This window comes from Ranitomeya variabilis, chromosome 3 (genome assembly GCF_051348905.1).
Source record: "Ranitomeya variabilis isolate aRanVar5 chromosome 3, aRanVar5.hap1, whole genome shotgun sequence".
Lineage (NCBI taxonomy): Eukaryota > Metazoa > Chordata > Amphibia > Anura > Dendrobatidae > Ranitomeya > Ranitomeya variabilis.
In genome coordinates this window covers 192,914,894-192,938,016 of record NC_135234.1, presented here as the reverse complement: position 1 = coordinate 192,938,016, position 23,123 = coordinate 192,914,894, and the positions used below count along the sequence as shown (strand labels likewise).

Below are 23,123 nucleotides of genomic sequence, written 5' to 3'. Positions count from 1 at the left end.
AATATAATAAGAAACGTGCATTTCTTTGAAATAAGACATCAGATCGCAGATATCAAAGTATCATTTTAATCAGCTTCCTTTCACCTATGTGCACATATAGATGGCTTAGGAAGGTTGATCCTACTGCGAGATGCCCTTTAAGTATGGACTGATCGTCATTCTTTGGACTGTGTTATAATGAGAAGAGACGCACTACATTGATATAAGCAACAGCAACACCCAATTGTCAATTTATTCATTCACTACCAGGAGGAATAACACAGCAGCAGCAGAGGAACCCAGAGTTCTAAGAAACCTTGCTCCATAACTGTTAATTCACAGGGAATACAAGGATGAGCCATATCTCGATGGCTGACAGATTAAGTTATGTTGAATTTGGCTTTTAACAAGAGTTTGTGTCCATTTAATATTTCAAATTTACAGAAGCCCTTTATTCTCCCATTGGTCTATCAGGGCTATAATCTATCCCCTCCATAAGATGTACACTCAGCAATAGTTCTGGTTCAGCTATAGCTATCCGCGTCCATTATGATGAATCATTGATCAGATAAGTTGTATTGATGGCCATAATGGGACATTTGCCCTAAATAATGAATAATAACAGATTGATAAAATGTCAGGCTCGCGGCAGAAAAATAGAATAATTGCAGAAGCAAGGACATATTTTGCTTCTTTGATTGGGTACAGCAAGTTTGTGGTTTGCGTGTCGTACCTGGAGCAATCTTGCCATCTTGTGCAGCTGGGCCGTCTTTCAAGACATTTTTGACCTGAAGAAACTCATCTGGTCTGTCCCCTCCAATGATGGTAAAGCCGAACCCCATGGAGCTCTTCTTAAGGGATGTACGCAGTATTGCTCCCTTTAGAAGGGCTGGATCCCTGGTAAATGGGGACTTGTCCGGCTCTGAAGTGGGAAGAAAACAGAACGATCAATAGATCTGTAAATATAATATTCCTACGTTACTAACTAGGAAGGAAAAACATACTGTACCTGGAAGTAATGCCCCCTCGGATGGTGGCAAGCTCAGCTGGCCAAGCTGTTTCCTTCTTTTAGCTTCTAGGACTGGATTCTCAAACTGAGTTTTCTGATTAATGTGACTAAAAAAACCCAAACAAAAACGGATGATATAACCAGCCAAGAGCCAACAGACAGTTAACACGACACGCTTATGTAAGAGAAGAAAAAGCGCCACTTTAACAAAAAATCACTTTTAACCTTCCCGACATGTGACGGAATAATACGTCACATGTCGGGACCCCCGCTTTGATGTGCGCTCCGGCGGTGAGCGCACATCAAAGTCGCGACATGTCAGCTGTTTTTTACAGCTGACATGTGCGCGCAATAGCGGCGGGTGAAATCGCGATCACCCGCCGCTATTAACTAGTTAAATGCCGCTGTCAAACGCAGACAGCGGCATTTAACTACCGCATCCGGCCGTGCGGCCGGATATGAGCGCATCGCCGACCCCCGTCACATGATCGGGGCTCGGCGATGCTCCTCCATTGTAACCATAGAGGTCCTTGAGACCTCTATGGTTACTGATTGCCGGTGGCTGTGAGCGCCCCCCTGTGGTCGGCGCTCACAGCACACCTGCATTTTAGCTACATAACAGCGATCTGATGATCGCTGTTATGTAGCAGAGCCGATCGGGCTGTGCCTGCTTCTAGCCTCCCATGGAGGCTATTGAAGCATGGCAAAAGTAAAAAAAAAAAGTTTTTAAAAATGTGAAAAAAAAAAAAAATATATAAAAGTTTAAATCACCCCCCTTTCGCCCCAATCAAAATAAATCAATAAAAAAAAACCCCAACCTACACATATTTGGTATCGCCGCGTTCAGAATCGCCCGATCTATCAATAAAAAAAAAGCATTAACCTGATCGCTAAATGGAGTAATGAGAAAAAAATTCGAAACGCCAGATTTACGTTTTTTTGGTCGCCACGACATTGCATTAAAATGCAATAACGGGCGATCAAAAGAACGTATCTACACCAAAATGCTATCATTAAAAACACCAGCTCGGCACGCAAAAAATAAGCCCTCACCTGACCCCAGATCACGAAAAATGGAGACGCTACGAGTATCGGAAAATGGCGCAATTTTGTTTTGTTTTGTTTTTTGCAAAGTTTGGAATTTTTTTTCACCACTTAGGTGAAAAATAACCTAGTCATTTTAGGTGTCTATGAACTCGTAGTGACCTGGAGAATCATAATGGCAGGTCAGTTTTAGCATTTAGTGAACCTAGCAAAATAGGCAAGCAAAAAACAAGTGTGGGATTGCACTTTTTTTGCAATTTCACTGCACTTGGAATTTTTTTCCCGTTTTCTAGTACACGACATGCTAAAACCAATGATGTCGTTCAAAAGTACAACTCGTCCCGCAAAAAATAAGCCTTCACATGGTCAAATTGACGGAAAAATAAAAAAGTTATGGCTCTGGGAAGGAGGGGAGCGAAAAACGAAAACGGAAAAACGGAAAAAGCTCCGGGGGTGAAGGGGAGATTGTCAAAAATATTTCCAAATAACTTTTTTAATTAAGTAAAGTCTGAACAATGATTTTGATTGTTTTGACACTTGCCTAAAGCACTTCCACAAAAAAAACATCTTTAAAGCGTAAACGTTATTTTGATTTTTATTTCATAAATCATTAGTACACATATAATTAAGCAACTTTGTACTATATCTTCTCAGCGAAATCTGCTTCTTTCTCAGCCAGGATCATTCATGCTCAAAGTTCTCAATTCACCAGTAATATCTGTATTCAGTGATGTCAGATTATTCCACTACTAAAATAGGAGATGGCAGTTGCTGCTTATAAGATTCTATGCAGATTGGAGGGGGAGGAGCTGAGTTCCCTCTTCCTCTTCCTCCCCATCAGCTCCTATACAGCAACAGCAAATATGGAGTTCTGTTTTTAAATAATTTACATTTCACCATTTACATTTAATAAAACAGAGGCAGATTTAAACTTTTTTTTTCACTTTTTACTTTATTTTACATATTAAAAAATATTCTTTTAACGATTATTACATTTTTAATTAGTTCCCTCAGGGGACAAGAACCTATGATCTCTTAATCTCCTATGCAATACAACAGGCAGGGCTTCATAGGAGATGTCACATGGCAGATATGGAGGCCTTCAGAAGTCATTGCAACTGGCCGACCCAAGTGACGACCACCATCTTTATGTCTTTTAAATGCTACTTGCACGCTTAATAATGGCATTTAAGAGGTTAAAAATATAACTGGAGCCAGCTTCAATGGCATCAGTTACTTTCACGTGCTGGCTCTGTAATACAGCCGGTACCTGTGCTGTATAGAGCGGGCTCAGCACCTTGATCTGCTCCGTACAGCGATAGTGCACCAATCTAAGGGTAGCATACAACAGGGACAAAAAGCCAAATTAGCTATTACATTTGCGCCTTATATTTTTTAGATTTTAGAGTTTTTCATTTGCGCATTCTTCTTCTTTGAATTTGGTATTTTTTTTCAAAAATCAATTTCATGTGTGTTCACCTGTTTGTTTGTTTTTTAATTATTGTTATTTTGGGTGAGGTTTGGGGGTTTCGAAAAGTTTTTGGATGATTCATCATTTGCGACTCTACCCCTTCACCTCTGGGCGATTTTCCGTTTTTCGCTTTCGTTTATTTCCTCCATCTTTTTTCAAATAGCCATATACGGTACTTTTCAATTGTTTTCGTCCATATGGCCATGTGAGGGATTGTTGTTTGCAGGATGAGTTCTACTTTTGAATGACATCATTGGTTTTACCATATAGTGTACAGAAAACGGAAAAAAGTGCAAGTGCTGTGAAATTGCAATAAAGTTCCAATTATTATTATTATTATTATTTTTTTTTTATTTACCATGTTAACTACATGATAAAACTGACCTGGTAATATTATTCCCCAAGTGAGTACAAGTATGCAGATACCAAACATGTATACTTCATTATTTATTAAGTGGTGAAAAAAATTTGTATGAAACAATGTTTTTGTGTTTGTCGCCATTTTCCGAGACCTGAAACATTCTAATTTGCTTGCGAAGGGCATATTTTTTGTGGCTTTAGCTGGTGTTTTTATTGATACAATTTTGGGATAGATACAATACAACCAAAAAACCCCGGAATTCTGGTGTCGTGATTTTTTTCTCTCGATACACTGTTTATCAGTTTAATTTACCTTGTATTTTAACAGATCGAACATTTCTGATCGCAGTGATATCAAATGTATATTTTTCAATTGTTTTATTTTTAATGGGGCAAAAGGGAGGGGTGATTTGAACATGTGTATTTATTTTTTTTAAACTTTTATATTTTTTACTTTTTATTTTAGTCCTCTTAGGAAACTTGAAGCTTTGATCGTTCGATCGTCTATGCAAAAATCACAATCTATAACAGCAAATTCATAATGACAGGCATGGGGGTATCTGCAGACCCTCGGCTGTCATGAAAGCCCATCAGCACCCTGAGATCCCGTGACAGGGGCCCAAAAGGGCGCTTTCGACCAGCATGTGTTAAATGTTGCTGTCAGTGATTGACAGCGGCATTTAACTTAACAGCCGTAGGTGGATCTCAGATCCGTCCGCAGCTGTTAGGGTACGTCTCCACGGTCCGTTTCGCCGGCGGGATCGCCAAAGCGGCGAAGCCGCTCGGCGCTAAGCCCCGCCCCCTTAATGGGACGCGATGGTGCCGGATGTGTACAGTACACATCCGGGATCATCGCACCCCTCGCCATAGGGCCCTGTGATATGCCTTGCGGGGACGCTGCGTCCCCGCAAGGTGTACGGACATGCTGCGTTCTGAAAAGACGCGCAGCATGTCCGGAGTCGCAGGGCCTCCGCGTGCGGGTTTCCACGCATAGTGGAGACGGGATTTCATAAAATCCCCTCCACTATGCTGGAACATCTGGACGCTGCTTGTTTGACGCTGCAGCGTCAAACAAGCAGCGTTTACGTACCGTGGAAACATACCCTTAGAGGCACTTGATGGCTGATTAAATCAGCCACCAATTGCTGGGAAAGATGTGGGCTCAGGGCCAGAATCCGCATCAAAGGCAGCGGCATGACCGATAACATACATACTTCATCCGTCGTGAAGAAGTTAAAAAAAATTGCCAAGTTTTTGTGCAAATGTGTTCCATTCTTAGTCCGTTTGTTAGTCGTGTTATCACGAGTGTTATCATCTGAGTGAGAGACAGATTGTATCTTGGGTATCATCCTAGTTGCATCAATGCTATTTTCTCATTCGTTTTTCTTCCACTGAGACCGGTAGACTGAATATTTTTTTATCCAATGACTCCTAATGTAAGAGATAAAAACAGATGAAACTCAGATGGCGCTCTGCAGTAGAAAGCATCTGTGTCTCATCTATTTTATTTGGATCTCCATAGACATTAACCTCTTCATGACCCAGCCTATTTTGACCTTAATGACCTGACTGTTTTTTTGCAATTCTGACCAGTGTCCCTTTATGAGGTAATAACTCAGGAACGCTTCAACGGATCCTAGCGGTTCTGAGACTGTTTTTTCGTGACATATTGGGCTTCACGTTAGTGGTAAATTTAGGTCAATAATTTTTGTGTTTATTTGTGAAGAAAATGGAAATTTGGCAAAAATTTTGAAAATTTCGCAATTTTCAAATTTTGAATTTTTATTCTGTTAAATGAGAGAGTTATGTGACACAAAATAGTTAATAAATAACATTACCCACATGTCTACTTTACATCAGCACAATTTTGGAAACAAAATTTTTTTTGCTAGGAAGTTATAAGGGTTAAAATTTGACCAGCGATTTCTCATTTTTACAACGAAATTTACAAAACCATTTTTTTTAGGGACCACCTCACATTTGAAGTCAGTTTGAGGGTTGTATATGGCTGAAAATACCCAAAAGTGACACCATTCTAAAAACTGCACCCCTCAAGGTGCTCAAAAACCACATTCAAGAAGTTTATTAACCCTTAAGGTGCTTCACAGCAGCAGAAGCAACATGGAAGGAAAAAATGAACATTTAACTTTTTAGTCACAAAAATGATCTTTTAGCAACAATTTTATTATTTTCCCAAGGGTAAAAAGAGAAACTGGACCCCAACAGTTATTGTACAATTTGTCCTGCTTACGCCAATACCCCATATGTGGGGGGGGGAACCACTGTTTGGGCGCACGACAGGGCTCAGAAGGGAAGGAGCGCCATTTGACTTTTGAATGAAAAATTAGTTCCAATCGTTAGCGGACACCATGTCGCGTTTGGATAGCCCCTGTGTGCCTAAACATTGGAGCTCCCCCACATGTGACCCCATTTTGGAAATAAGACCCCCCAAGGAGCTTATCTAGATGCATAGTGAGCACTTTGAACCCCCAGGTGCTTCACAAATTGATCCGTAAAAATGAAAAAGTACTTTTTTTTTTTTGGCAAAAAATTTCTTTTAGCCTCAATTTGTTAATTTCCACATGAGCAACAGGATAAAATGGATCCTAAAATTTATTGGGCAATTTCTCCTGAGTACACTGATACCTCACAAGTGGGGGTAAACCACTGTTTGGGCACACGGCAGGGCTCGGAAGGGAAGGAGCACCGTTTGACTTTTTGAATGAAAAATTAGCTCCAATAGTTAGCGGACACCATGTCGCGTTTGGATAGCCCCTGTGTGCCTAAACATTGGAGCTCCCCCACATGTGACCCCATTTTGGAAACTAGACCTCCTGTGGAACTAATCTAGATGTGCGGTGACCACTTTAAACCCCCAAGTGCTTCACAGAAGTTTATAACGCAGAGCCGTGAAAATAAAAAATAATTTTTCTTTCCTCAAAAATGATTTTTTAGTCCGCTATTTTTTATTTTCACAAGGGTAACTGGACAAATTGGACCCGAAAAGTTGTTGTCCAGTTTGTCCTGAGTACGCTGATACCCCATATGTGGGGGGGAACTACTGTTTGGGTACACGTCGGGGCTCGGAAGGGAAGTAGTGACATTTTGGAATGCAGACTTTGATGGAATGGTCTGCGGGCATCATGTTACGTTTGCAGAGCCCCTGATGTGCCTAAAAAGTAGAAACCCCCCACAAGTGACCCCATTTTGGAAACTAGACCCCCCAAGGAACTTATCTAGATGTGTGGTGAGCACTTTGAACCCCCAAGTGCTTCACAGAAGTTTACAACGCAGAGCCGTGAAAATAAAAAAATATTTTGCTTTCCTCACAAATGATGTTTTAGCAAGCAATTTTTTATTTTCGCAAGGGTAACAAGAGAAATTGGACCGCAATAATTGTTGCCCAGTTTGTCCTGAGTATGTGGGTACCCCATATGTGGGGGTAAACCACTGTTTGGGTGCACGTCGGGGCTCGGAAGGGAGGTAGCACCATTTGACTTTTTGAACGCAAGATTGGCTGGAATCAATGGTGGCGCCATGTTGCGTTTGGAGACCCCTGATGTGCCTGAACAGTGGAAACCCCTCAATTCTAACTCCAACACTAACCCAAACACACCCCTAACCCTAATCCCAACTCTAGCCATAACCCTAATCACAACCCTAACCAACACACCCCCTAACCACAACCCTAACCCCAACACACCTCTAACCCTAATCCCAACCCTAACCCCAACACACCCCTAACCACAACTGTAACCCCAACATACCCCTAACCCTAACCACAAGCCTAATCTTAGCCCTATTTCCAACCCTAGCCCTAAATCCAACCCTAACCCTAAGGCTATGTGCCCACGTTGCGGATTCGTGTGAGATTTTTCCGCAGCATTTTTGAAAAATTCCTATTGAGGAACAGGTGTAAAATGCTGCGGAATCTGCACAAAGAATTGACATACTGCGGAAAATACAATGCAGCGTTTCCGCGCAGTATTTTCCGCACCATGGGCACAGCGGATTTGGTTTTCCATAGGTTTACATGGTACTGTAAACCTGATGGAAAACTGCTACGAATCCGCAGCGGCCAATCCGCTGCAGATCCGCAGCCAAATCCGCACCGTGTGCACATAGCCTAATTCTAAGGGTATGTGCACATGCTGCGGAAAACGCTGCGGATCCACAGTTCAATGTAAACCTATGGGAAACAAAAAACGCTGTGCACATGCTGCGGAAAAAACTGCGCGGAAACGAAGCGGTTTACATTCCGCAGCATGTCACTTCTTTCTGCGGATTCCGCAGCGGTTTTACAGCTGCTCCTATAGAAAACCGCAGTTGTAAAACCGCAGTGAAATCCGCAGAAAAACCACGGTAAATCCGCGATAAATCCGCAGCGGTTTTGCACTGCGGATTTATCAAACCCGCTGCGGAAAAATCCGCAGAGGACCAGAATACGTGTGCACATAGCCTTACCCTAACCCTAGTTCTAACCCTAGTTCTAACCCTAACCCTAGTGAAAAAATAAAAGTAAATATATTTTCTTCATTTTATTATTGTCCCTACGTATGGGGGTGATAAAGGGGGGGGGGGGTCATTTACTATTTTTTTTATTTTGATCACTGTGATAGGTTTAATCACAGTGATCAAAATGTACATGGAACGAGATTCGGCGGGCGCACTACGCATGCGCCCGCCATTTTGCAAGATGGCGGCGCCCATGGAGCAGACGGACAGACACCGGGAGGCTCGGTAAGTATGAGGGAGGGATCGGAGCACGGGGAGGGGGTGGGATTGGAGCACGGGGGAGCGTACAGGTGGACGGAGGGGAGCGGAGCACAGGACGGAGGACTGGGGAGGAGATCGGTGGCGGTGGAGGGGGGGGGGGGGCAGATCAGGGTTTCCAGCCATGGCCGATGATATTGCAGCATCGGCCATGGCTGGATTGTAATATTTCACCACTTTTCATAGGTGAAATATTACAAATTGCTCTGATTGGCTGTTGTACTTTCAACAGCCAATCAGAGCCATCGTAGCCACGTGGGGGCAAAGCCACCCCCCTGGGCTAAAGTACCACTCCCCCTGTCCCTGCAGATCGGGTGAAATTGGAGTTAACCCTTTCACCCGATCTGCAGGGACGCGATCACTCCATGACACCACATAGGCGTCACAGGTCGGATTGGCACCGACTTTCATGACGCCTACGTGGCGTCACAGGTCGGGAAGGGGTTAATGGTCTAGTGTGATCTGCAAAACAATGAGAGTAGGACCTGCTCAGTAACATAGACCAGTTTTTAAAACAGATGTGTGTAGGGATCGATGATGCTCTACCAGTCAGTGTGGTGTCTGAGAAAAAAAATGGACCACACTAGGAAGTAACACGGATGTGTGAATGTACCCAATGGCAACAAAAACACATCCTAGTGCTGTTTGCTTTTTTCCCTCAGACGGCACTTGATCTATAGTGACACATCCTAGTGCTGTCCACTGTTTTTGTTCAGACGTCACACTGATTCAATGAGTGACATGTCCTAGTGATGTTCGCTTTTTTTGCTCAGACGGCACATTGATCCATAGAGTGACACGTCCTAGTGCTGTTCACTTTTTTGCTCATACGGCACATTGATCCACAGAGTGACATGTCCTAGTGCTGTTCACTTTTTTTGTTCATACGGCACACTGATCCATAGTTAAATTGATCTAAACAAACATAGGTTTAAAAAAGGAACCTGTGAGACTCAAGAGCAAGTTCTTTTCTTATTGTTTTGTGTATCCAACCCCATCAAAGTTTTGTTGTGATCTGTATAAAACAGATGACACGTACTTTAATTTTTTTTTTAATCACTGGAACACTAGTGTGAATGTAGCCTTGAGGACATTCCTGTGCGAGTCCAGTACATGGGACTCCTAGAGTACTGTAACCCTACATACAGAACACCACAGCTGCTTCTCACAACACGCAAGAGAGTGCACCTGCTCATACATAGAAAAATTCTAATCCAATTAGCTGGTCCACACCGTGGAATAGAAACATTAACTTTAACATAGAAGTGATCATGTTAGACAAATTAAAGTTGCTAATAGTCTACATATTTTAAGAAACATGGGAGACAAAAAAGCATTAATAGTTCCAATTGTTTCCCAATTACTGCGGTGTTTTATCAGACGTGCCACCAAGACCAGGGAATTAATGTAGCGAGTGCAGTTGCTCCGTTTCAGTGTGATGCTCGCAGACTCTTCCTTCACAAAGCTGTCACTATGACTAGCACTCTCAAATTAAGTAGTCTCCCCAGATATTTCTACCAGGGAATTACCAGTGCAATTACACATTTAGCAATTCTTGACTAATGTTCTACCCTTAATGAGTATGGAGAACATTAACTCCTTGATGAACACGTCAACTAAGCCCTGCTGTCTTATTCAATAAAAGAAAGTATTTAGAATTTGTGTTTTATGAAACTGTTAAGCATTCTGATTAAATGTTCTGCCAGTAAAGCAAATACAATGGCGTGTAACAGCTTGGGCACCCCTGGTCAAAATTCCTGTTATTGTGAACAGATAGGGTATGTTTCCACGTGGCGTATTTGCTATGGATTGGACACTGCATACAGCTGCAACATCCAATCTGCAGCGTCCAGATGTTACAGCATAGTGCATGGGATTTTATGAAATCCCATATCCACTATGCGTATAAAAATGTAGGTGGCAAACCTGCGTGTACGCACATGCGGCGCAACTTTATAGACCTCAGCATGTCTATTTTTGTTGCGGAGACGCACAGTCTCCGCAAGATAAATAGCACCGTTCTATGTAAAGGATGCAGAGATTCCGCATGTGTTCAATGAATACATACGGAATCACCGCACGTACAAAAGCCGGCAGTGCTTTGTACAGAGCGGGGATCTGCTGCGTCCAAAGCGCTGTCGGCACGTCACGTGGAAACATACCTTTAAGCAAGTTGAAGATTATATGACCTCTAAAAGGACTAAAGTTAATGAATACTTTGCATTTTAGTAAAAAAAATATTATATTATGTATATATATGTATATATATATGTATATATATATATATATATATATATATATATATATATATATATCATTTTTTTTTAATTGAAAAAATTACAAAAAGGAAAATGGGCAAATGCAAACATTTTGGGCACCATTGGAGATTTGTGAGCTCAGATAACTTTGACCAAGGTTTCGGAACCTTAAATTACCGTATTTTTCGGACCATAAGACGCACGTTTTCCCCAAAAAATTTTTTGTGCGTCTTATGGTCAGAATATACTTACAAATACTATGGCAGTGATCCTGGTCCGACGCTGCAAGGCCATGCAGCCTCCCTTCCCAGGCTGGTGCGGCTGGGTGGCGGTGGTGATGCTCTGTTTGGCAGCGGGGCTCCGCTGGCATTTCGTGAAAGCCCGGAGGCCCCCGCAGATCCAGTGCTGCGGTGCATGCTTAAATTCAGATCTCGGCAATGAGATCTCATGCTGGGATGAGATCTTGTTGCAGAGATCTGAATCTGAGCATGCGTGGCCCCGGCGACCAATTTCCCGGAGGCCACCGCATCGCAACACTGGATCTGCGGGGGCCTCGCCGAACCACAGACCATCACCACCACCACCCCACAGAGGATCACCACTGCTGCCACCCCACAGAGGAGCACCACAGAGCACCACCACCGCAACACAGAGCACCACTACCGCACCAGCATGGGATGAGATTTCCCGGAGGCCATCGCACCAGCCTGGACCACCGAACAACCCCTGTGACCACTCCTCCACATGTGCCGATCACTGCCTGGTAAGCTGAATTCGGACTGTAAGACAGACCTCCATTTGACATTACATTTTTTCCCTATTTTCCGTCTGAAAATTTGGGGTGCGTCTTATGGTCCGGTGCGTCTTATAGTCCAAAAAATAAGGTAGCCTGTTGGGGTTATGGCTTGTTCACTATCATCGTTGGAAAATGTAAATCATCTGGCCTTTCCTAGCTTTATAAAAACCAAGCCTCCTCTAACCTTGTGCCAAAAAACAGCAGCCATAGGTTCTTCTAAGCAGCTGTCTAGAACTCTGAAAATGGAAATGGTGGAGGCCAACAAAGCAGGAGAAAGCTATAGGAAGATAGAATAGTGTTTTCATGTTACCCATTCCTCAGTTCATAATGTAATTAAGAAATGGCAGTTAACAGGAACAGTGGAGGTGAAATAAGCTCTGGGAGACCAAGCAAAATTTCAGTGAGAGCTGATTGTAGGATTCCTAAAGAGGCAAATCAGAAGTCTCGCTTGACTGCAAAAGACCTTCAGAAAGATTTACCAGACTCTGGAATTGTAGTACATTGTTCTACTTTAAAGAAACATCTGCACAAATATGGCCTGCATGACAGAGCCATCAGAAAAAAACCTCTCCCGCGTTCTCATCCTAACATTCAGACTCAAAAGTGTGCAAAAGAACATCTAAACAAGTCTGATGCATTTTGCAAACAAGTCCTGTGGACTGATGAGGTTAACAGAAATATTTGAACACAATGACCAAAGGTATGTGTGGAAAAAAAGGGCAATGGCAGGAAAAGTACATCTTGCCAACCATTAAGCATGGGGTAGAAGAATCATGTTTTGGGGTTGTGTTGCAGTCAATGGCACAGGGAACATTTCAAGAGTAGAGGGAAGAAAGGATTCCATGAAATTTCAACAAATTGTTCATGCTAACATAACACCATCTGTAAAAAAAAATAAAAATGCCAAAGTTGAAAAGAGGATGGCTTCTACAAATGGAAAATGATCCTAAACACACATCAAAATTCACAATAGACTACCTCAAAAGGAACAAGCTGAAGGTTTTACAATGGCCCTCACAGTCGCATGATCTTAACATCATCGAAAATCTGTGGCTGTACATCAAAATAGCAGTGTAGAAGTGAACTGAAAGATTTTTCCAAGGAAGAATGGATAAAAATCCCTCAAACAAGACATGAAAGACTCTTGGCTGGTTACAAAAAGCGTTTACAAGCTGTGATACTTTCAAAAGGGGGTGCTACTAGGTAGCAACCATGCAGAGTGCCAAAACTTTTGCCTCGGCCCATTTTCCTTTTTTAAAATGTAAAAAAGATAAAAACATTATTTTGTTTAAAATACAAAAGGAAATGTGTCATCTTAAACTTAAGGCCTTTTAGAGATTATTTCATCTTAAACTTGCCTAACTGTTCACAATAACAGTAAATTTGACAAGGGTGCTCAAACTTTTCCATGCTACTGTACATTTATGCTTTAGTTCTTGTAAGAAGCATTGATTATTTTTTACCTACTCCACATCACACAACATCTTCCCCTCCCACCACTATGGGCTGGCTGCCTAACGTTATACCTCATTTCTCAGGACATCCAGTGTTTATTCCCTCTAGAATGAAGGGAAACTGTTGTAGAAATTAATACCATTGATTTGTATGGAACCATTCCCAGAGATCAGGTACATCAGGTTTTTTGCTCAATCAGTCTATGGATGTAGGACCAACACACAATGTTCACAACTTTGCATCTGTTGGGTTTGGCTCAGGCTTGAATATTCTGGATAAAAACAGATATTCAGAAACCAAGCCTTAGGCAGCTTGCTGTACCAGGAAACTTTCCCACTACTCTATAGGCATTGGGAAATTGGTCACGATAAGCCCCAACTAAGCTAAATCCTACCCGTCAGTCATTCCACAGCCAACGAGGAAGAGGATTTAGAAGGAAAGCAGACAATGCCTGTGGAAGTGCTTACTGAAGGCAGATTTACTACAGAGCTGTAATTTTAGGACTTTTAAATAATAGTCATGTCATCATTTAAAAGTTACTTTTAAAAAAGAAAAAAAATGTTAACAAGTAGAATAGCTATAATAAAAATAAAAATTACTAAATGAAAACTGCAGCAAAAGCTACAAAACATCAGAGCCGTGATGCCAATAGTAGGGTGCACTCACAGGCTGGCAGCGGTCACATGCTAGTCGCTACTTAACAAAACAGGCTGACACTGAGCAGGTAAGAAGTGTTTGTTTTTTTGCTTCATAACATTTGCTGCTTTTTTTTATGTTGGATATTCCCACTAACACCATGATTGTGGGAAGGAAAACAGAGGTTTTCAGTTCTGTATAGGAAAATGTAACTTTTACTCCCATAAAGATATGTTACGAACTCAATTGGAATTAAATTTTGAACCATTTGTTCAATGGATCTGAGGAAGTGGACAGGACATCCACGAAAAGCGTAGTTTTATAGCCCTGAATAAAGTATGCAACTCTTCTGAACTCTGTGATTCCTTTGCCTGATTTTGGAGGAGCGCGGAATTGTCAGCATCTTGAATATCCTATCCGGAATTTCTTGAAGATCCTTCGCGGGTCCGCTGCCATCTGCAGCCCTCCTATCATACGTAATATATGTGTTGTGCATACTCACAAAGTGTAAAGGTGAGAATTTTACCTTACAGTAAACTAATTGTTATTTTGGAAAATGAGCTATTGCGCCCCTCTGTTTACTGTTTCTAGATACAGTGAAGGAAATAATTATTTTATCCCTTGCTGATTTTAACCCTTTACAAACTTTAGGATTAGTAATGGATAGGTGTCCTATTGACACCTCTCCATTACTAAGACAGGCTTAATGTTACCTTACAATACAAAGGTGACATTAACCCCTTATTACCCCACATGCCACTGATACAGGGAAGTGGGAAGAGAGAGGCTAAAGGTACCTTCACACGAAACGACATCGCTAGCGATCCGTGACGTTGCAGCGTCATGGCTAGCGATATCGTTTTGTTTGACACGCAGCAGCGATCAGGATCCTGCTGTGATGTCGCTGGTTGCTGAATAAAGTCCAGAACTTTATTTGGTCGTCCGATCGCTGTGTATCGTTGTGTTTGACAGCAAAAGCAACGATACCAGCGATGTTTTACACTGGTAACCAGGGTAAACATCGGGTTACCAAGGGCAGGGCCGCGCTTAGTAACCCGATGTTTACCCTGGTTACCAGCGTAAAAGTAAAAAAAACAAACAGTACATGCTCACCTGCGCGTCCCCCAGCGTCTGCTTCCTGACACTTACTGAGCGCTGGCCCTAAAGTGAAAGTGAAAGCACAGCGGTGACGTCACCGCTGTGCTGTTAGGGCCGGAGCTCAGTCAGTGTCAGGAAGCAGACGGCAGGGGACGCGCAGGTGAGTATGTGCTGTTTGTTTTTTTTACTTTTACGCTGGTAACCAGGGTAAACATCGGGTTACTAAGCGCGGCCCTGCGCTTAGCAACCCGATGTTTACCCTGGTTACCCGGGGACCTCGGCATCGTTGGTCGCTGGAGAGCGGTCTGTGTGACAGCTCCCCAGCGATCAAACAGCGACGCTGCAGCGATCGGCATCGTTGTCGCTATCGCTGCAGCGTCGCTTCGTGTGAAGGTACCTTAAGTGCCGGAATTGGCGCATCTTAGAGATGAGCCTTTTCTGGGGTGGCTGGGGGCAGATGTTTTTAGCCAGGGTAAAGGCAATAACCATGGTCCCTTTCTAGCCTAGTAATATCTGCCCTCAGTCACTGGATTTCCCTCTCTGGCGCAGAAAATTGCACGGGAGCCCACAACAGTTAATTCCGTGAATACATTATTTCAGTAAATACATACAGGTCCCAAATTTTACACATTTTACACACACATACTATTAACAGTATTAGACACTGACATATAAATCTAACTGTTCTGCATGCATTTACTGTATGTAAACCATGTCTCCTATCCTGTCAGGTTCTGCAATGATTTTACAGAAGCCGACAAATGAATTATCAGTTATTCTGCTATCTCGCTATGAAACATAAAGATATATATATATACACTAGATGGTGGCCCGATTCTAATGCATCGGGTATTCTAGAATATGCATGTCAACGTAGTATATCGCACAGCCCACGTAGTATATAGCACAGCCCATGGAATATATTGCCCAACCACGTAGTATATTGCCCAGCAATGTAGTATATTGCCCAGTGACGTAGTATATTGCCCAGTGACGTAGTATACAGCACAGAGCCACGTAGTATATTGCCCAGTGAAGTAGTATACAGCACAGAGCCACGTAGTATATTGCACAGCGACGTAGTATACAGCAGAGCCACGTAGTATAATGCACAGCGACGTAGTATACAGCACAGAGCCACGTAGTATATTGCCCAGTGAAGTAGTATACAGCACAGAGCCACGTAGTATATTGCCCAGCCACATACTATATTGGCCAGTCACATAGTACATTGCCCAGCTACGTAGTATATTGGCCAGTCACATAGTATATTGCCCAGCTACGTAGTATATTGCCCAGCCACGTATGTCACAGGTTAAAAAATAAAAAATAAACATATACTCACCTTCCGAGGGTACCCTTGTAGTTCTGTCGACTGTGCGCGGTGCAGCGTCATGGAAGGTCCTTCTCGTCATGGAAGATCCTTGCCACCGGAACCTGACGCTTGCATGGAGCGGTCACCGGAGCGTCGCGGGGAGCGGGAAAGGTGCCGTAGATGAGTATATAATGATTTTTTATTTTTAAAATTATTTTTAACATTAGATCTTTTTACTATTGACAGCGTCAATAGTAAAAACTTGGTGACAGAGGGTTAATAGCGGCGGTAACGGAGTGAGTTACCCGCGGCATAACGCGGTCCGTTACCGCTGTCATTAACCCTGTGTGAGCGGTGACTGCGGGGAGTATGGAGCGGGCGCCAGGCACTGACTGCAGGGGAGTAGGGAGGGACTAATCGGACTGTGGCCGTCGCCGATTGGTCACGGCAGCCATGACAGGCGGCTTGCGAGACCAATCAGTGACTTGGATTCCATGAGAGACAGAGGCCGCGACCAATGAATATCCGTGACAGACAGAGAGAAAAAAAGACAGAAAGGACAAACAGAAAGACGGAAGTGACCCTTAGACAATTATATAGTAGATCTATATATCTATATAAATATCTATATATATCTATATATATATATATATATATATATATATATATATATATATCTCTCTATCTATCTATCTATATATATATATATATATATATACACACATACATATACAGTATATATCTATATATATATATAGATATATATATATATCTATATATATCTATATATATATATGTTTCACTGACAGCTATTCTGCGTGTATATATCTGTTCTATCTATTCTATACGCGGCAGATCACTTGCCGGCTATATACAGTACAGACCAAAAGTTTGGACTCACCTTCTCATTTAAAGATTTTTCTGAATTTTCATGACTATGAAAATTGTACATTCACACTGAAGGCATCAAAACTATGAATTAACACATGTGGAATTATATACTTAACAAAAAAGTGTGAAACAACTGAAATTATGTCTTATATTCTAGGTTCTTCAAAGTAGCCACCTTTTGCTTTGATGACTGCTTTGCACACTCTTGGCATTCTCTTGATGAGCTTCAAGAGGTAGTCACCGGGAATGGTCTTCCAACAATCTTGAAGGAGTTCCCAGAGATGCATAGCACTTGTTGGCCCTTTTGCCTTCAATCTGCGGTCCAGCTCACCCCAAACCATCTCGATTGGGTTCAGGTCTGGTGACTGTGGAGACCAGGTCATCTGGCGTAGCTCTCCTTCTTGGTCAAATAGCCCTTACACAGCCTGGAGGTGTGTTTGGGGTCATTGTCCTGTTGAAAGATAAATGATGGTCCAAATAAAAGCAAACTGGATGGAATAGCATGCCGCTGCAAGATGCTGTGGTAGCCATTCTGGTTCAGTATGCCTTCAATTTTGACTAAATCCCCAACAGTGTCACCAGCAAAGCACCCCCACACCATCACTCCTCCTCCTCCATGCTTCACGGTGGGAACCAGGCATGTAGAGTCCATCTGTTCACCTTTTCTGCGTCGCACAAAGACACGGTGGTTGGAAACAAAGATCTCAGATTTGGACTCATCAGACCAAAGCACAAATCTCCACTGGTCTAATGTCCATTCCTTGTGTTCTTTAGCCCAAACAGGTCTCTTCTGCTTGTTGCCTGTCCTTAGCAGTGGTTTCATAGCAGCTATTTTACCATGAAGAACCAGAAAAAATTGGAGTACAAGTCCATAAATTGTATCAAATTTTTATTAAGTTACTTAGATAACAGACACATAAATCACCATACTTAAAAACATATATAGAAAAAGATCAGACAAGTTAGGTAGCACAGACTGTCTGTGCTACCTAACTTGTCTGATCTTTTTCTATATATGTTTTTAAGTATGGTGATTTATGTGTCTATGTTATTTAAGTAACTTAATAAAATTTTGATACAATTTATGGACTTGTACTCCAATTTTTTCTGGTTCTTTGTTGTAGCAGGAGTGTTCTCCTTCAATTGTTGTCCCCCACCTCCATAGGCTCCCCCACTGTGGTTGTGAGCATGTGGAGGGACATTAGATGGTTATTTTTCTTCTTGGGTTTGTTTTATCATTATTTTACCATGAAGGCCTGCTGCACAAAGTCTCCTCTAACAGTTGTTGTAGAGATGTTTCTGCTGCTAGAACTCTGTGGCATTGACCTGGTCTCTAATCTGAGCTGCTGTTAATCTGCGATTTCTGAGACTGGTGACTCGGATAAACTTATCCTTAGAAGCAGAGGTGACTCTTGGTCCTCCTTTCCTGGGGCGGTCCTCATGTGAGCCAGTTTCTTTGTAGCGCTTGATGGTTTTTGCCACTGCACTTGGGACACTTTCAAAGTTTTCCCAATTTTTCAGACTGACTGACCTTCATTTCTTAAAGTAATGATGGCCACTCGTTTTTCTTTACTTAACTGCTTTTTTCTTGCCATAATACAAATTCTAACACTCTATTCAGTAGGACTATCAGCTGTGTATCCACCAGACTTCTGCACAACACAACTGATGGTCCCAACTAGGGTTGAGCGAAACGGATCGGTCAATTTCATAAGTCACCGACTTTCGGCAAAGTCGGGTTTCGTGAAACCCGAACCGATCCCAGCGTGGGATCGGCCATGCGGTCGGCGATCTTCGCGCTAAAGTCTCTTGATGAGCTTCAAGAGGTAGTCTCCGGGAATGGTTTTCACTTCACAGGTGTGCCCTGTCAGGTTTAATAAGTGGGATTTCTTGCCTTATAAATGGGGTTGGGACCATCAGTTGTGTTGTGCAGAAGTCTGGTGGATACACAGCTGATTTCCATGACAGACAGACAGACAGACAGACAGAAGTGCCCCTTAGACGATATATATATATATATATATATAGATAGATAGATAGATAGATAGATAGATAGATAGATAGATAGATAGTGTCCTGACTTTTCGTTAATCACAGATTTCAACAAGTTGATCCTTTTCTGTCATGTGAGGTAGACTACCACCATATGTGTCTGGCAGAGGCTTGTACCTATCTCCATGCATATACTGTATAAGGGGACAGTCAAGAAGAATTCTTGTTGATGGTAGCTGTCTAAGGTGTACGGCCAGGTTTATAGGGTAGCCAGGGATTTTACAAAATTATCCTAAAAGCAGAATGTATGATAAAACACATACTGTGAGGCAGTGACAGGTATTATATGTGAGGGGCGATATGTATACCCCAGGATGCACACAGAAGTGTATTGAGACCACTGGAGTGCTTTGTAGTCACAGTCATAGTCTTGGACAAGCTATTTGCCCAAGACAATGTTTAAGAAAACCCGGTATAAGCTTTTATTTTTGGAGCGAACTACAGGATGGTAGTGGGGAGGTTCACTCCCTCCAGGCCAGGTCTTACCAGTATCCTATGGCCACAGATTCCACTCAAATACCCTGCAGCAAAGGGTTAGGTGAGTCAGTCTTGGTTTGCAAACTGCAGAGCAGCTGGCTCTGCAAGGTTTATCCTGTGAGAAGTAACACAGAGCTAAGCATAGACAAAAGGCCTGGCACCCCCTCAGGGTGACACGCTGGTGCAGTTGCCCACGGTAACTGGTCTCGTATATGGACTGTCTTGATTCCCGGCTGCAATCTGGAGGATACCATTTGTTCTCCGTTTGTGAGTACGTTTGACATTAAAGTCACTTTGTTTTGAACTTTCCTGTGTTCCTCTGTCACACTGCACCAACCCCGCTGCACTACACTATAAAAAAAAACAAAAAAAAAAACCAAGTGTTAAAACACTTTTCATCTGGTAGTCCCTACAAGTCGTTTTCTTTTGCTTTGCTGTAGCGATGACATGCCATATATTCAGATAACCACTGCAGCCAATCACTGGCCTCAGCTATTTCCATGTATGGCACAAGACCAGTGATTGGCTGTAACGGCCACGTTGAGTTCCAATGGATTACTGGATCATCGGCGCAAAACGGTGGATTGAACAGACGCTGCATAATGGTTATTATTTTTTTTACATTGCTTGCTGTTGGGACAGTTATTTAACCCTCAAGTAGGATCTGCCAGTGATCTGCAGAAAAGTATCTCATATTTCTTTCTTGAGCTCATTGGAAGTATTTAAATAGATTAGATCTATCCAGATTCTCGATAATTTACTATGAAAGAACTAGAATAACGCTTGCAGTGAAAGGTTTCTGAATTCTTCACCTTACATACAAAAATGTATGAGCGTAACCGGCACCACCACATAAAAAACTTATTTCATCAATAAATCATACCGAGGGACAACGGCAAATCCGGAGCCTAATTTACTCCTGCACACTTCTCCGGAGTCAGATCTTGTGTGAGGTCAGTAACAAAGAGCATATCATTATTTGTTCTCCGTGCAATATATTCTGCACATTTAATTTCTGTCCCAAGTGCCTTGAGAAACAGCAGGAAATTCCAGCTCCGTGCTGCGCTGTATGCTCCGAGAAGCTCGGCTCACAGGTAGTTAAATATTCATACCCAGGATACAAAGACAACCCGCTCACACACCTCAACAAATTCAGTATTAGCCCGACAACCACGCCGCAGGCAACAAGTATTACTGTGCCCAATTTTCAGCTATTTGCTGCAATTTCATGTGCCCGCCGCATCATCTATCTGCAATTATAGAGGATTTAGACTGTGTGTAAATAAAATGCCTCAGACATGAAATGAAAAAGTAGCAAAGCCTTGTGCACACAAGCAGATTTGGATCCAGTTATGAATATGCCCCCATTTCAGAGGGCCATGTATATATTGGGCCCATTACACTGGAAAGTTTTACGTATTATACAGAGTCACCAAAATAAAGAAGTACAAAATTGTGTGCTGGAACCATATAGCCGGGAATACTGCGAGTATGGGATCACACGAGTCTGAACAATTTTTTATGTGTTTCATCCAGAACAATGGGATGATTTTTTTCTTCACTTGTCATCCGTGTGCTGTCTGTATACAATCTGTTTTTTACAGCAGCTATTAATTATTTCCAAAACCATTTACAATTTCCCATGTTACAGAACTGTAATGTATCCGTAATAACTGGATACTACTGTGTGTAAGATTGTAGTAGCATCGTACGCAGTGAAGAGGCAGTGACCCACAAAGTTCCTACACAAAAGTCTCTTTAATGTGTTTCTTCACAGCATTACAGTCAATTTCACACAAAGGCATATAACTTCAGTGTATATTATCAGTGTTCAGTTCACAGCACACATGCCATATTACAGTCTCCACACACAGCCTCATATGTTGCAGACACTACACATGCCAGCCCCCCTCCGACTAGTTCCCGTGGGTGTCCTGCATCACAGTCTCTTACAGTTTACCCACACAGCCCAGGATATCCTCCGGATAGCAGTCGGGCACCATATTCACCTGTTTGCAATCGTTACACATGCTAGTTCTCTTCTGGCCATGGGACATCCACCTCCGGGCACAGGACTGCCCACATCCATCTTTTTTGGGCACAGGACATCCACCTCCAGGCACAGGACTGTCCACATCCATCTCCTTCGGGCACAGGACATCCACCTCCGGGCACAGGACTGTCCACATCCATCTCTTTCGGGCACAGGACATCCACCTCCGGGCACAGGACTGTCCACATCCGACTCCTTCGGGCACAGGACATCCACTTCCGGGCACAGGACTGTCCACATCCGACTCCTTCGGGCACAGGACTGTCCACATCTGAGACCAATACCATGGACGAGTTGCATTGATGTGTACGCTGTGGGTGCCAGGCTATTCAGATGCCCTGGGTGCTGGCTCTGCTGGCCTGTGCCTTCATGCACTCAGCCAGCACTCTGCAGGCCTCTGATCTGCATACACCAGATTGACACTGACGTGCACCTCGCACACCTGACACACTCATACCTCTTACTGCAGGGCTTTTAACACACACAAAACTGTGGCCTTCAGCCACATGGAAAACCCGGACCGGAAATCCGTGACTCCCATGCACATCTATGGACTTCATCCGTCTGCATGCACAACCTGGGGAGAACACACAGCGGCCCCTACCTGTGACATGAGTCACTGCCTCACATTGCAATCACAGCTACACCTGCGACGGCCTTCATACACCTCCATGCGCATTCTGGGGAGCACAAACAGCGCCCCCTAGCTGTAACAGGGATCACTGCCTCACATGTGGCTCCTCATGGCATTCAATTTTTGTGCATGATGCAATCTCTACTTTCCAATGGAATAATATAGGTCCGCGGGATGTCAGTCTTTTTCACAGACACGTGAAAGAGCCCTAAGGGTAAAATTAACAGCTTCTGTGCATGAGGCCTAATTTTGTTATATTGCACCTTATACCACTGTCATGAAAGAGACCCTAACAGGAGCTCCATGCTGCCTCAGTGTTTTACTGCGAGAGTTCAGGAAACACATCAGTTTATATGGCTCTCTGAACTCTAGCACGTTTTATTTTTGTGCTGCATCGCTCTATTGCAGAGATATTCACGTTTGCTACTTTTGGAGAACAACAGGTGAAATCTCTGCTTGCAGTCCAACAGAGCATTTTTTCAGAGTCCTCTCTAGGAACGTGGCTTCCACCCCTGCCAATCACAGCTCAGCAGTTGATTTAGCAGTCTCCGACAATGGAGCTGTGATTGGCTGTATCTAGGAAAGAGGGGTGAAAGCATACGCCCCAGTGAAAACTCTGAAGAAAAGCACTACAAGCAGAGCTTTCATCTATTGCTCTCCAAAAGCAATAAAAGTGAGTATCTCCAAAATGGAATGACACAGCGCCGAACAGAAAAAAGCAGAAGAATCGGGGATCAAACGGATTGTAACAAGTTATTTCATTTTTTTGAGTAAGTGACAGGTTCTCTTTGTTTGCGTGATCTTCCTGTATTCCTTTCCATT

General features: G+C 42.8%; 1 protein-coding gene across 3 annotated transcripts in view; it reads right to left on the bottom strand.

Moving 5' to 3' along the window:
* Positions 1-23,123, bottom strand: part of MAGI3 (membrane associated guanylate kinase, WW and PDZ domain containing 3) — a 341,658-nt gene that overhangs the window by 77,985 nt on the left and 240,550 nt on the right. For all 3 annotated transcript variants that reach the window (XM_077294928.1, XM_077294929.1, XM_077294930.1), the window contains exons 8-9: positions 989-1,095; positions 713-901 (exon numbers count right to left, since the gene is read on the bottom strand). In XM_077294928.1, coding sequence (XP_077151043.1) covers positions 713-901; positions 989-1,095 — 296 coding nt within the window. The remainder of the gene's footprint in view (positions 1-712; positions 902-988; positions 1,096-23,123) is intronic.